This window comes from Aedes aegypti, chromosome 1, assembly GCF_002204515.2.
Source record: "Aedes aegypti strain LVP_AGWG chromosome 1, AaegL5.0 Primary Assembly, whole genome shotgun sequence".
Taxonomy (NCBI): domain Eukaryota; kingdom Metazoa; phylum Arthropoda; class Insecta; order Diptera; family Culicidae; genus Aedes; species Aedes aegypti.
The window spans coordinates 66,704,054-66,720,243 of NC_035107.1; the positions used below are offsets into that span (position 1 = coordinate 66,704,054).

A 16,190-nucleotide genomic window follows, 5' to 3' on the forward strand; every position below is an offset into this window, starting at 1 on the left:
TTAGTCATTTGAATAGCATGTGAACTCCACACCGATTACATTCCAGAGGTTCATTTTCGTCGATATTTCCCCAAATCTTACCAACTACTAAGGACTCGCGTACGCGCTTTTTAACTTCAAAATGGTCATTGGTCATACATTGGCAACGTTGCATGAGGCCAGTAATCTGCACCAGTAGCTCAACTAAAGACCAATCTCTTTTCTTATGCATTCATATTAAGTAACCAGCCCACTTGAGTCTTCCAGTAGGTGCTAAAATAAAAAACACTGTTCTTCAGATTTGGAACAGCTTGTTTGAACATAACACCAGCACCGACATAAGAGCAACAAAAAATCTATGACTCACACGGAGTTACAATCATAAATTTTGTCTCATATTTTTGGCTCATTGTCTTTATTATTATGGATTTACATAGATTGCGCATGTAAAAACACACCGCAATAATAGATACAAATATGTACAGCAAAATTTCGTGTATCATAACTTTTAATAAATTTCATTAAATGACATGACAAATGCGAATACAGTCCAAACTACAATTTATTCTAAATAATATCATTGAAGCGTGCGATAAATACGACTGAGAGTGTTTTATTTTTTTGTCTGTGGTATTGGTGTGTATATTGATATTTCTGCGTCAACAATTTAAATCTACGTTCCCTCTTTTCTATAGACTCTGTAAGGCGTTAGATTTGTTAAGAGACGATTCAGAATTCTGTACAAGATTGTTAATCATGGATACGGGTCTCAACATCACCAAAATGTTCCTTACAAGCTGAGTCTATGAGTTTCCTACTGTACCCTGGAGAATCCTTCTAGGATTCTTTATTCTTATGGAACTTCTCAGAAATTTTAACGAATTCATGAGGATATCTGCAGATTCCAAGTGGACACTGAGGGCTTGTTGAGGGATCTTTAGAGTCTATAATTGGTTATGGAAGATTACATCCAAAATCTGGTGATTCCTAATAAACTCTAGGGCGTCCTGTAAATTTTAAGCGGGATAATGTGAATTTCTAAATTTATTTTTAATATTTCCGGCGAAAGCTTGGAGATTTTGAAAAGGTTCCTAGAGGAATTTGAGGTATGCTAGTGGTAATTCCTTAGCAAGATCCTATGAACTATATGCGAGATCCTACGGATGCTTGGCAAGATGCATCAGAGCTCAAGCGTTTTTGATGTAGATTTCCTATGAGAACCTGATGATTCCTATGAGATTCTTGAGGTTTCATAACAGGATCCTGTAAATTTCAGTTGATTTCATAAGGTAGGTCACGTAGGTTACAAGTCACATTTATGCATCATTTCATGTTTATGTTTGCCCTTTCGATGCAGTCAACCATTCATTATAAAATGCTTTACTTTATCAGAAACATAAATTGAAGGAGCAATTCTAAACTTACCGAATTTTTCAAATTTTACGCTCCAAAAGTTAAACTGATTTTAAATGGTAATTTTATTAGAAAAAAAGCTCATGCCGCTTTGCAATACCCAGCGCTTTTGATTCGAAAATACATCTTAAAAAAAACACACAAAATTTTTTTTTTTTCGTGTTTTTTCATAGTTTTAAGAAACTGCCCAGTTCTGCAATAAAAGTCACTTATGCGATTATTGATTTTTAAAGGCCCTCTTATACAAAAATTATACATGAAGCTTCTAAAAATAATTAAAGACGTTGAGGCGTATAAACGCCACCAAAAAAATGTTTGCCAGATTAAACATTACGGAGCTATAGATTCATAGCATAGTACAACCCTTCGGGAAAATGCTTTGAAGTGAACCTTTTTGAAGTCTCAACGCCTTATGATTCTATAAAAATAATGTATTAACATAGTAATGATGTTTTCAAAACCAAAAGTTGAAAAATAAAATTTGAAATATGGGTTCCGATTTTGGCACGGTTCCGTTTTTGGCAACTGAAAATTTCAACTTTGTTGCCAAAAACGGAATCCCACTGTACATAATTTTGAACAACTATCGTAAAACTAAACATTACATCAATTGGATTAAATGGGAAAAATTGATATAAAATTTGCGGTAAAGTAAGACGTCTTCTCGATGCGAATCAAACTCACGACTCCCTGTTCACTAGATATAGTGCGTTACCCCTACACCACGAGAGGACTCATGGACACAACGGACTACTGTTGAATGCCTAAGCCGAGAGTGCATTAGTTATTGGGTATAGAAAGACCACATACTACTCGCCAATAACGTGCTGGACGAGATTTGTATAGTGCAGGCTCGCAATGTGTCGCGATGTTTCCAATACGATGATTAATAATTTAAAAAAGGATTATTTTGAAATTAAAAATTTTAATCAAATTTCACATCATTCACGTAAAGGTTAATCATAATCATTAATCATAATCACTAATCATACTGAGTTTAATCATTAATCTTATTCATTAATCATCTAAAATTGAAATTTAATCATTAATCATAATCATTAATCATACTTTGACTTAATCATCAATCACAATCAGTAATCATGACTTCAAAAAAATTAATCATAAATCATAATCATTAATCATGATGAACTTGAATTTAACCATAAATCACATAATCAATCATTGCGACCCGTTAATCATTAACGCTTTGGTTCAAAGTTTACTTCTACTTTAATGAACAATATATCTTTTTCATAAAAAAGTGACTAAAAGATAAGCAAACAATTGATCAATAAAAGTGGAGATACTACGATATATAAATGCTCTAATGGGTCGTATGACCTTCCAGCAGCAGCGCCAGATGTCACTTTCTCTACCAACGTCCAGTTTGGCCGAGTCGGGAACTCTTCTTCCCAGACAACCTCCTCGATCCAATCCAGAGCGAGGGCAACACGATTGACAATGCCAATGTTCGGAATCGAACCGAGGTCCGAGTTGTCCACCGCGCTGCTTCCAATGCCAACCACTGTGAAACTGCAAGCGCGACTGTCTACAGACTGCACAATACTGCCATTGAATTGGTCCGCTTCCAATCGGGGGCTGATCACACAAGCCTGGTTCGGTGTGAAGAACTGGTCCTTGTAATGAGGGGGCAGTATTTTGTCGCATTCTTCTTCTGTACCGATGTACTCGTACTTGGATTGTGGAGAGGGTTTTTTCGCTAAAAACAGAATGATTTATTGAATCTGTGCCATTAAATTGTGCCATGGATTGTTCAAGCATAGACGAGCAGTTATTTGGACTGGTATCGTTTTTGTTTGTGTTAGACGTTTACACACTAACGCCACTAGTTGGCCCATCTTTGATTTTAGCATTAGGCATACTTTGCGGCTATGATTTTAATCGCGATTTATGCTAACTGTTACGTCTGTTTGTCTGTGATGCATAAAATGCTTGTGAGTATACTTACAATCTAAGCTCCTTACGAGCAAGGTTTGCAGCATGGCGTCTTTGAGTTTTTCCGTCCGAGCGTTGGCCAAACAAGCCGGGATCAGTTGACTGGTAACTTGAATTGGTGTTGCCAGTTTTAGCACAGCCACATCACTATAAAAGTTTTCAGGATTATTGTCTGGATGACAGATTATTCCTGAAACATCCAATACGCTGTGATTGCTCATTTCAGCTTTTGTCGGTCTATGTGGATGCCTGAATAAGATAAATGTGAATATGTAGAGGTAATGCATTCATCTTATCATAAAACAAGTTTATCTTACCGTGTGCATTGACAAGAGGTCAATATGTGACTTTCCTCCACAAGTACTCCAAGGCAAACGAATTTTCGATCTTCGTTCAGGAGTTTGACCTACCATATAAAATTGAATCATTTGAAACCTAAAACTTTATCGTAAAACTCACAACATGGGGTGGATTTCCATCGATAGTGCTCCCAGCATTTTCACAAACTCCGCTGGCTTTTTGGGACATACTGTTGAAACGATCGCACTCTAAATATCGAGAAATAAAATCAGTCATAGAATACAAGTCACACTTCCCTGCACCAGAAATACCTCTTTCGCTAATTCTTCGAGTTTTCCTATCGGTAAGGATTCCGTCGATCCACTTGATGTACGGCTGCAGACTGACAATCATAGTGTACCTATCGGTATCATTACCTTTCACTTCTGATGAAACCATGCCGGCCAAAACCCAAATTCCAAGCAAAGGACCTTCCAGATACCTATGGTATAGTCCTGATCCGCGATCAGCAATGCTCAAATCGTCTTCTACCTCAAAGACAAAAGCATGGAATAACAGTTAAGATTTATAAATGAAACGATCTCACCATAAGGATAGTCCGAACAGTATTGCCCCGGAGTTGACTGATTCCCCAGTAGACTCAAAGAGACTTCGTCACACGCTTCTCGACCTAGGATATGGATGCTCCAAGACTGGTGATCATTGTTGGGATTGCCGGTTTCCACAGTTTGCCACCCAGTGACGTAGACCCGTTTACCCTCCAAGTTCCAGAAGTCCGCGTTGTTCTCTGGAACGATACAGATTTGCGACACATAGGGTGGACTCCTAACTGTCCAGTTGGTGACCAGTATCGCTACGTTGTTAACGGAATGCTCCGGGTGGACGTGAACTTCGCTGGCGTATCGTACTTGCTCATTCACATTCCGTTGATCCAAGTGGTACAGGCCAAAGTGCAGTTCAAATGCTTCCTCGGGCAACGGTATCCCGGTGGTGCGATTCACGACACACTCGGCCGTTGTCAGAACGTGTTTCAGGCTGATCAGGGTACCGCTGCATGTTAGTGTGGAAGCACCAGTGCTCGGATTCCGGTGGAAAATTGCTACGCTCCAGGGCCATTCGTCGTTCCAGCCTTCGTGGTCATATACTCCGCACTCGAAATCGACGTCCAGGGAAGGCAACAATGCGTCAACTGAAATAAGAGCTCTGATTAATACATTTAGCGGTGATATGGTTTTCTCGGGCCTTTATTATTATGTGAATGTTAAAAAAACTGAATGGTGCACGAAACAGTATTCCAGTGGATTTAGAAGGAATTTTCTAAGTTCTAAGTGTTACATCTGTTTGTCTTTGATTCTAATTTACAAAAAAAAATGCGTCCTTATAAGCTTATTGGGGTCCTATAACACTTCCCCGAATACCATTACCCCGAAAACCATCTCCCCGAATGCAACGTTACCCCGAATGACACATTACCCCGAAAACCATTACCCCGAATGGTAAATTACCCCGAAAACCAGTTCCCCTAATACGACACTTCCCCGAAAATCAGTGATGCACTTCAAGAAATTCTTCAAGGAAGCTCGCGAATTTGAGCCTGAAAGTTTTCGGCTTAGTAACTACTACTATTCCTATTAATGATTTTTTATTCTTTCAACCATCGGCTGTTCTTTCGAGGTTGTAAAATGGCAGTGTAAAAATTTTAATCAATGATTTTCTCTTCATTGAGTTATAGGCTGTTCTTTCGAGTTGTACCGTTTGAGTTGAAGTTTGAGCGATAGCGGTAAAAAAATTCGACTGACAAGTCTTGAGCGAAATTCAAAGTTGCCAGTGACTTCAAAAAATAAATGAATGAAAATAAATGAAGCCCCTGCATTAGGGAGCCTGGCACTTTTGATTCACTTGGGCAGTGGGGTTTTTTGAAAACTACAGAGCTTATATTTGGCCACAATATGCGTCATTATGAATCGCTTCTTACTGCAAAGTTTCAGACAATTCGACCGAGAAAAAACCCCCATGCCAAATTGAATCATGCGAGTGCCGAAGTGGTTCTGCACCCTACTTGTCTGTATTACATCTTGTCAGTATTACAATTTCCAACAAGAGATTTGTCCTTCTTTTAGTTATCGGCTATTCTTTCGGAAGTTGCACTAGCAAAGTGATTGTTGGCATCATAATTATTGACGCATTCAACAGTGATTTTTTCTTCTTTTATCATAGGCTGTTCTTTAGCAATGTACTTTTGAAATAGTGGTCAGTTTAATATTAGTTAACATTTTCATCTGACATTTTTCAAACCTTAGTCTAATGACATTTTAGAATATGTTGAACTCGCATTGCCTCCAGAAATATAAAAATATAATTATGCATTACCAAATAATAAAACGCTTTTGAAAGAGGGCGGGAAAGGTCTCCAATATTAACATGTCAGCATTATCATCAGTTCGAAAAATGATTTATTGCTGTGAACACAATCATTCTCACAAAATCAAGTACACGCCTGTGAGTAAAATTTGGGTTCTCACTTGGCTCATGAATAAAAGCTGTTAATTAAAAGAATAACACTGCGGAACACGTTTTTGTCTCAAGCACCAAAATCCCACCCTTAATTTAATTAAGAGTTGCTGAATCCATTGCCGTTTTCAAAAATATCATAGCACGTCTAGTTTTTGAGATATTGACTGTTAAAAATGCACAATTTAACTATTTCAGCCAACTTGCATGCAAGTTTGCCAGCTTGTATGGCAATTTATTTGCCTAATTTGCCACAGAATTCGAACTTTATGTGTATAACAACGCTTATCAATAAACTTCATAATATTTTCGATGCTCAAAAGTTATTTTTCGATGGTTCAGAAAAGTATTGCATTTTGCCATATAAGAGAAACGAATAATTTTGTATGGAGACTGCAAACTTGTTGAAAAAATCGGTTCAATCTAAACTTTATCGTTCAATTTCAACTAAATTATATCTGAAATGAAAGTTTAAGTCCTATTTTACATGCTTGATGGATTAGATCACAAAAAAGTTTGTTAAAACATACTTCAAATTTCATGTAAACATCCATGAAACCAGTGTTTTATACAACTTTGGTGACCTGTAGCTAAAAATTGTGACGTGCTGGAATATTTCTGAGAACGGCATCAGATTCAGCGACCCCAAATCTACTAGAGACACATAATTTGATCCTTGAGACACGCGAAAATGTCATTTTTGTTACGCTGTGTAATAAATCTTTGATAACATGAAGAACATGAATTCAAATGAAAATCAAAATTCTATGAAATAGGTATATGGGATTCATTTGTCGGATCTTCTATTTTTCGTGCCAAGAAAATTCGGGGTTATGGTCCATTCGGGGAAATGATATTCGGGGTAATGGTTTTCGGGGTATTGGTTTTCGGGGTACTTGACCATTCGGGGTATTGACTTTCGGGGTGATGGTTTTCGGGGTAATGGTATTCGGGGAAATGTTATAGGATCGCTTATTGGAGTTTTACTGTGCAAAAGTCAGGCTTTTACCGAAGATCGTTCATACATTTAATCAAGAATATACAACGGGTTTTGCATGGTAATTTCCTAAAATCATTATTATAAAATTCAATAATTGATTTTCATAATAATTTAACCAAATTATGATAAAAGTGTTACCTAATACATAACACCAAGATATAAGAAAAGGATGTAAAGTTTGAAATGGTACTAATAAAGGATAATAAAGTATCACATGAGGAAGGTTTGGGCCTTCCTTAGCCGAGTGGTTAGAGTCCGCGGTGTAACCTGTCGTTACAATTCAGTAATTAGGGATGGTACACAAATTATGTCACGCTAAATTTCGACTTTTCCGACCCCCTCCCCCCCTTTGTCACGTTTTTTGTATGGGTCCTTCGAAAATTTTGTAAGGCTTGTCACACTTGGCTTGACCACCTCCCCCCCCTCTCGGAGCGTGACGTAATTTGTGCATGACCCCTTATGTGTAGTTTTTATGTGGAGTGTATTTTACACGCACTTTATTTTCCGCTGTTATTTTACCCACATTTGAGTGTTTTTAGCGTAGGGTGTTTTTAGCTTCACTCTATGTTGATTTGTTTTCATGTTTTGTTCATGTAGTGGTTATTTTGTAAGGGGAACTTCACCAGTGGTCCATTTTTTGGTCCAAATTTATACCAAAAATGAACCTGTCAAAAATGAATAGACCAAACCGCATCCGGAGAGAACGAAGTACTCAAATTTGAGTTCCTTCTACCCAACTTGGCACCTTTGTGCGTTACCCCAAATTTGAGTAAATAGCCAAGTACCCAAATTTGAGTTATCGCATAAAATTATCTCAGTGGGTGATTTTTACCCAATGTTACCTTGGATGCAAAAACTCAAAAATAGGTATTTTAATCGGATTAAAATGCAACCTAAAACAGTAGTCAAAAATTCAATTCGCATAAGCTATGTTTATGTGATTAATCAAAATAAACTGAACTAAACTTGAATGATACAAACATTTATCTTGTTTTATTTTAATTCATAAAAAATAAAATAGTAAAAAATTGCTTCAAAACCCAACCGCGTGGGTGGCAGGGCAGGAATGGCGACATCAGCACAGGAAACAATTTGGATCGGGTGAGTTCACCTGCAGCATCAAACTTATCGGGACCGGCAGCAATGTACTGGGAACGCCAATGGAAAGCTCGACCCCGACGGTGGCACATGGAGGCTAGGAATGACAGGAACAGCAAGCAGGCAACGAATGACACGCATTTTGTTCAGCAATCAGCCTCTCACTTTCAGCAATAGTTCGTCGGAAACGGTTCCGGGAATCGTGAACGGTGGGTGGAGGTAACGGCAAACAGCAGTTCGGAGAGGATGGTAGCCATCGAGAGCAAGGCATTAAGTCACTTCTGGACATCGGAAATTGTGCACCAATAACGATAACTGAATTCCTGAAACAAGAAAGAGATGATTTTACATTATACTTTTCAGCAAACCGAACTCCTCGGTGGGAAATAAATTAAGGATATTTACCTGTAGTAAATCAGCATTCCGGTAAACAACTTCAGGATTAGCTATCAAAAATGTATTAAATAAACTTCTATCGTAATTTATTGATTTTTTATAATTAAAAAACAATAACAATTACGATCACGTCTTACGCCGATGACGGCTAATCTGGAATGAGCAATGTTGACTTTTCAATATGGCTGTCGCATTTTTTCATCCAAAACTGAGTTTAAACTACTCAACGGGTAGTTCGCAGCTTGAATGCCTCACGTTGAGTTGTTTTTACTCAACTATTTGTTTTCTGAGTGTTTGACAAATTCAATGATCGATTAACTTATTTCATGTGATTAAATGAATATCCAGTCTATATATACTGCGTTTTCGTAGCAATTATAAATACGTTAAGTGACATTTCGAGTGATTCCGTAACTAGTTTTGCCAGAAAGTACGCAAGTTTAAGTATTAAACTTGTACGGTATAAATGCAATAAAATGAACAAGTATTTTTTTACTCAAATTTGGGTTTTAGTCGAACTACTCAAAAGTTGGGTTAAATATACGTATTTGACAGAATGGAAATCACCCAATTCTTGAGTTCCACTGTCTTTACTTAATTTTGAGTTTAAAAAAACTCATTTTTGTGTACTTCGTTTTCTCCGTGCACGCTCACGCACCGGTTGTTGTATTTTTTTTTTCGATCCATTTCAAATGTGATCAACAAAAACAAACAAATAGTGAATCTCTTGAGAGAGTGTTAATAAAATACGTGTGGTTAGGCAATAGAAATGTTAGTAGTAGAACGCTAATGGCGCTGTTCTCACAAAACTGAATTAGTTTATTATCACCTTTAACTGTATCTTTTCATTGTTTGTTCGATGCCATGTTGTAGTGGATGATTTAAACATTTATTTGACACTTTGAGGATCGGTACTCAAGCTGTCAGCGCGTGGCAAACTAGATGTTGGTAACACGAGCAGTAGCGACATTAGCATTCTTATGTCGAATTCGTTTTTGAACCTAGGTTGGAACTGGCGCAACCCGTTCTGAATCACAGTTTCAACCCCAACCCGATTCAGGTTCGACCGGACTACAATTTGCTTGACGTTTGTTTGGTTATGTGTTGATCACCGACCCAGTTCCTAAAAACGAAAACGACATTAGGTTAATACTTCTATTGGTTAGGCTCTGAGACGTTAGGCTGTAGTCTGAAGAACGAATGAAAATTTATTTGCTTGTTTGTACAACTAAACAATCGTTACTTGTTTTTAATTATGAATCGTGGTTTACGGCTAACCAGCCGAGTTGAAGTTTAACAACAACCGAAAAGCTAAACATTACATATAATTTGCAGGGGGGGTCTCGTAGCCTCGAGGTTACGGTTTCGCTTCGTAAGCGGAAGGTCATGGGTTCGACTCCCAATCCCCCCCCACAAAAAGCTCCGTCCAGCCACCAGAAGACGCCGCACGAAGGACTGTGTATAGGGGAACACATCCATCCTTCGTCAGTATCGGATGGTGACTGAGACACACTGACCCTCTTCGTAGGCTGTTGCCTCACACGACACATATACATGGCAAAATGAACCACCGCATACCAATGGACTTCGATATGGATATGGATTGGACCAACGGCAGCACTCTCCTCTACCTGCTCAGTACGAGAGAAATAGCAATAAGAACTAGGATATAAATAGATTCTGTATATATGATCCTCGGCATAGTAGTGGCCAAGTGCACGGAGTGCCTAACAAATAAAAGTAAGAAAAATAAAAACATATAATTTGCAATTGGATTAGATGGACAAATTGAAGTGAAGATTTGCGAAAAAGTTACACGTCTTCTCAGTGAGAATCGAATTCACGACTCCCCGATCTCTTGTTGGGGCGCGTTATCACTACGCCATGAGAGGACTCATGAACGCAGAAGTTAACCTTCATTTGTTTTCGGTAGTTGTTAAACAATCGTTGCTAGGGTAGGTATGGCTATAATGAGCCGGTCGTAGGTTACTACAATTTACTCACATCTCAATACTCCCCCTTAACCTACGATGCCAAGCATTTTCTTGAAATGTTCATGATTCTGCTTGGTTAGTAGAAGCATTAACCTAAGAATGCTAATGTCGCTGCTGTTCGTGTTACCAACATCTAGTTTGCCACGAACTGACAGCGTGAATACCGGGCCTCAAAGTGTCAGATTAATTTTAAGAACCAAAACAAATCATGGTATAGAATAGACAATGAAAAGCCATAATTAAAGGTAATAAAAATTGAAATCAGTTTTGTGACAACTACGCCATTAGCGTTCTACTACTAATATTTCTATTGCTTGGTTAGAGGTTTTGTAAATCCGTCTGCCGGTTGCTGCTTCGTGGAAACGTAGTCCAGGGTAACATTTCCTCGGTTGAGCGTCTCCCGTACAAAATGGTAACGAATATCAATGTGCTTCGTCCTCGGATTGAAACCTTGATTTTTGGCCACGCAGATCGCCGACTGGTTATCGCACATGATCGGGAACACTTGCTGTTCGTCGAATTGCTTGATTAATTGCTGCCACCAGAGAGCTTCTTGGTCTTGTAATATCTTGTGGGAGATTGGGTTCTAAACGGTAATTAATTAGTTATGACCGAGACTGTGATACGGTAAACGTAATGATATGAAACGCGCGTCTGTTCGAGTGTGCAGTCAGTAGATAAACTGTTTCTTTTATTGATACGAATCCACTGCTGTACCAGACAGCCAGTGGTGTAGCTAGGGTGGATGCTACAGTTCTCCCCCTTTTAGTTTTTTAACATATTTACAATGAATACGCAGCAAAACCTGACTGCCGCTCTATTGACTGTCGGCAAAACTCGACTGCCGAAAACTTCAAACAAAACTACGGCGAAACTTCACTGCCGTCTAAACAATTTGATCGGTAAAAACTACCAAAACTACAGAACACGGCAAAACATGACTGCTGATAAACTAATTCACTTTTGAATGCCTCCATGGCATATAAACAAACACAACAGTTCAATAGTACTCGTAATCGACATCCTTCTTCAGACGCTTAGGTCGCTTAGAACGCCTGACACTCTCCTGTCGATTCTTCGATGGTGACGACTGGCACACAGCTCGATGCGACGGACCAGCCTGCGGTTCAACCTCCTCAACTGGCAAACTCGACGATCTTCGTAGATCCTCCTCCACGTGTGACGCACTTCGACGGCGCGGAACACCAACCTCCGCCTCAGGACTACGACTTGAAACACCGTTGCGACCGCCCCCGTCACTGTAGATGAATGAATCCGAAGGAAACCCGTAAAAATCCTCTTCGTCGTCGTCGCTAAACCTATCGTCATCGTCATTGTCCTCTCTAGTACGTTTTCTGCGTTGGTTCCTCTCGCTCCTCCCCAAGAACAAACCTCGGCGCTTTGGGGTGCCAACCAGCTTTAGCTGATTGCGGTGAGCAGAGTAGACTCTCCCTCCAACGGAAACCTGAAAAACATTTGATGAGATACGTCTGAGAAATTTGGCTTCTAACCATCGTCTTATATCCGTAGGTCTGAAATTTTTATAATAAACAGTATCTCCAGGACGCAACTTGTCAATCCAGTCATGTTTCTTACGACTAGGACTATATACAACACGCTTATCCACTTCCTTGGGCTTCGTCGAATGATGTTTAAAACTATTCTTTGGATGGATTAAATCCAACAGCGTCTTAGGCTTAAAACTAAACAATCTCTCGGACGGAAACGAATGTCCATCTTCCGACCAAGTATTCCGGTAACCAAACAAGAAGTACGAAACCATGTCTTCAGTACTCAAACCAATCATATCCGGATCCAAAAGAAACTTCTTTAAACCTTCCTTTACTACTCTGACCATGCGCTCCGCTTGACCGTTACTCGATGGGTTGTACGGTGGACTCTTCATCACCTTCACTCCATGTTTCTCGAAGAAAACGATGAACTCTTTCGAGCTAAACGGTGGTCCGCCATCAGTAACAACTACGTCAGGTAACCCAAACCTAGCGAAAACGCTCATAAACTTTGATATGACTTTCCTGGCATCTGTTCCAAACTTCATATACTCAACTTCAATCCATTTTGAAAAACTGTCCACAATGACCAGGAAAACCTTCTTGTCGAAGTAGAAAAAGTCTGCATGAATACGTGTAAACGGTTTTGTTGTAGGAATCCAACAGGAACTTGAAACTGGCTTTGCAACTGCATTCATCTGGCAACACACACTACATGATTTGACGAAACTTTCAATGTCACTGTTCATGCCATACCAGTAAACTGTCCTTCTTGCCATCTGCTTGATTTTGGTAATTCCTGAGTGATTCCGATGCAACAACTTCATCAACTGCTTTTGCAAACTAGCAGGAATAAACACACGATCCTGGTACAATAAACAACCATCGACCAGTTCGAGATCTTGATGTTGTGCATAAACGTCCAACAAACAACGTTCCAACTTTTTTGGCCAACCATGCCTCATGTATGAAACAACTCTTTGGATAAACTCGTCTTGTTCTGACTCTTTTGCAATTAAAACATGGTCCAAAGGAAACTCATCGTAAACATTCAAACTTTTGATAAACTCCTGTTGCAATGAAACTGGCACTTCAACTGGTAAAGGAAACCTTGAGCAAAAATCTGCATTGCCCATTTTTGATGACGGTCTGTAAACAATGTCGAAATCGTAGATGTTCAGTTCCATTACATATCTCTGCAGACGCGTCACAAACAACGAATTTTTGCCTTCTTTGCCAAATATGCCTATCAACGGCTTGTGGTCGGTATACACAGTAAACTTCTGTCCAAACAAAAACTTATGAAACTTTTTTATTGTGCTCACAACGGCCAACGCTTCCAAGTGTAAAATTGGGTAGGATTTTTGTGCTTTCGTTAAACTGAAGGAGGTAAAACTAATGGGTCTCTCTTCTCCATTGATTTCATGAGCTATCACGCCACCTAACCCATAACTGCTAGCATCTGTCACAACAACGACAGGCTTTTTTGGATCGAAAAACACTAAAAGTTTTGAAGACAACAACGATTGCTTACTTTGATCAAACACACGACAACACTCATCGGTCCAGACAAACTTAACGTCTTTTTTGAGTAAACGATACAAACAGCTTAAACGTGAGGATAAATTAGGGATAAACTTACCGTAGTAATTTATCAAACCCAAAAATGCCTTGAGCTCGGTGACGTTGTTCGGAACCTTGGCTCTACGAATCGTCTCGACCTTCTCTGGACACGGCAACAAACCTTTATCAGTCAACACATGACCCAGAAATGGCAAACTTGTCACAAACCACTTGCATTTTTGCAAACTAACTTTAATGTTGGCATTAGAAAGTCGTTCCAAAACCAAATAAAGCTTTCTCAAACAGTCCTCATAATCCTCACCCGCTATTAAAACATCGTCTAAGTAGCAATAAACACCATCAATGCCTTTCAAAACTTGATCCATAACACGTTGAAAAATAGCAGCACTTGAAGAAGCACCTTGTGGCAAACGATTATACGAAAACAAACCTTTGATCGTATTAATGGTCATGATTTTTCTTGACTTTTTCGACAACAACAACTGTGTATACGCACCGGTCAGATCTAAGGAACAAAACACTTTAGCACCAGCTAGTGAAGCAAACATGTCTTGTGCTAACGGTAACGGACTGTATGACGACCGCGCTGACAGGGCGAAGGCCAGTTGTAATAGCGGGTGACTTCAATGCAGCGAGGTCAAATCCTGCTAGAGGCACTGGCCGTGCAAGATGTCGATCTGGCTAATGTTGGTGCCAAAAGTACCTTCAGCCGTAACGGAGCGGAGTCGATTATCGACGTTACTTTTTGTAGTCCTGGCCTAACGAGTAGCTCGAACTGGAGGGTAGACGATGGCTACACTCACAGCGACCACCTGGCGGTTCGCTACAGTATCGACTACAACAACAGCAGGCAGCGGGTTGAGGAAGCGGCTAGGTCAAGGCCAAGCCCTCGTAGGTGGAAGACATCGTACTTCAATGATGAAGTACTTAGGGAGGCGCTCCGCCGTGAGCGTAACCTACTCGGCCTAAGCGGGGACGAACTGGTAGCGGTGCTTACGCGTGCATGCGATGCGACCATGCCTAGAAAAGTCCACCCTAGGAATGGGAGACCACCGACATACTGGTGGACTCAAGCTATTGCGAACCTGCGCCGTGCCTGCCTACGGGCCAGGAGACGGATGCAGCGAGCACGTACCGAGCAGGAGCGTGAAGAACGACGGGCGGTGTTCACCGCTGCCAAAGTCGCGCTGAAGTCTGAGATAAGGGCAAGCAAAAAGGCCTGCTTCGAGGGACTCTGTCAGAGTGCCAACGCGAACCCGTGGGGTGATGCCTACAGGATCGTAATGGCGAAGACAAGAGGTGCAATTGCTCCTACGGAGCAGTCTCCACAGATGCTGGAGGGGATCATCGAGGGGCTCTTCCCGCGCCACAACCCTAGCCCATGGCCTCCTTTTGTAGGACAGCTGGGGATTGGGGCTGGTGATGAGGATAGAGTAACTGATGAGGAACTTGTAGGGATTGCAAAATCCCTAAGCATGGGGAAGGCACCAGGTCCGGACGGAGTTCCAAACCTGGCCCTCAAAGTCGCAATCTTGGAGGCTCCCGGTATGTTCAGATCTGCTATGCAGATATGCCTGGACGAGGGAGTATTTCCAGATGCGTGGAAGAGGCAGAGCCTGGTACTATTGCCAAAGGCGGGGAAACCACCCGGTGACCCGTCGGCGTATAGACCAATTTGCTTGATTGACACGGTGGGGAAAGTGCTCGAGAAGATCATCCTCAACAGACTGTCGAGGTACACCGAGGGTGTAAATGGTCTCTCAGGCAACCAGTTCGGCTTCCGGAAAGGGAGGTCCACTGTAGACGCTATTCTGGCGGTTAAGAAAACCGCTGAGATAGCACTCCAGCGTAAGAGGAGGGGTATTCGCTACTGCGCAGTAGTGACTCTGGATGTAAGGAATGCATTTAATAGTGCCAGTTGGGCGGCTATTGCTGATGCGCTCCTGCGTCTGGGGATACCCGAGTACCTGTACAAGATTCTCGGAAGTTACTTCCAGAATCGGGTATTAGTCTATGACACAGAGGTGGGTCGGAAGTGCTTTCACATAACCTCAGGAGTCCCGCAAGGTTCCATCCTGGGTCCGGTGTTATGGAATGTCATGTACGACGAGGTGTTGAGATTAAAATTCCCGGCGGGTGTGGTCATCGTTGGCTTTGCCGACGATATTACGCTGGAGGTCTACGGTGAATCGATCGAAGAAGTGGAATTGACTGCAGCCCACTCGATCGCAATTGTGGAGGAGTGGATGAGCTCCAGGAAACTGGAATTGGCTCACCACAAAACGGAGGCTGTTGTTGTCAACAACCGAAAGTCGGCGCAGCAAGCGGTGATCAGTGTAGGCGACTGCACAATCACTTCGAAGCGCTCCGTCAAACACTTGGGGGTGATGATCGACGACAAGCTTACCTTCGGTAGCCATGTCGATTATGCCTGCAAGAGAGCCTCCA

The 16,190-nt window shown here is 40.9% G+C and overlaps 1 protein-coding gene and 1 long non-coding RNA gene across 3 annotated transcripts in view; both read right to left on the bottom strand.

The window, feature by feature from the left end:
- Positions 1-2,625: 2,625 nt before the first annotated feature.
- LOC5572392 overlaps positions 2,626-16,190 on the bottom strand; it is a 55,771-nt gene continuing 42,206 nt past the window's right edge. Inside the window, exons 7-12 of one of the 2 annotated variants that reach the window (XR_002498806.1) lie at positions 4,235-4,837; positions 3,960-4,175; positions 3,808-3,896; positions 3,666-3,735; positions 3,362-3,597; positions 2,626-3,112 (exon numbers count right to left, since the gene is read on the bottom strand). Coding sequence is in view for 1 of the 2 variants with exons in the window: in XM_021838648.1 (XP_021694340.1) it covers positions 2,658-3,112; positions 3,362-3,597; positions 3,666-3,754; positions 3,808-3,896; positions 3,960-4,175; positions 4,235-4,837 (1,688 nt within the window). In the remaining variant the exon portion in view is untranslated. Of the gene's footprint in view, positions 3,113-3,361; positions 3,598-3,665; positions 3,755-3,807; positions 3,897-3,959; positions 4,176-4,234; positions 4,838-16,190 lie in introns of both variants that reach the window. The other variant, XM_021838648.1, reaches the window with a different exon arrangement.
- Positions 8,126-9,126, bottom strand: LOC110674389. The gene is made up of 2 exons (XR_002498824.1): positions 8,663-9,126; positions 8,126-8,580 (listed from the first exon to the last, which is right to left on the bottom strand). It is a non-coding gene; the product is annotated as an uncharacterized LOC110674389 (long non-coding RNA).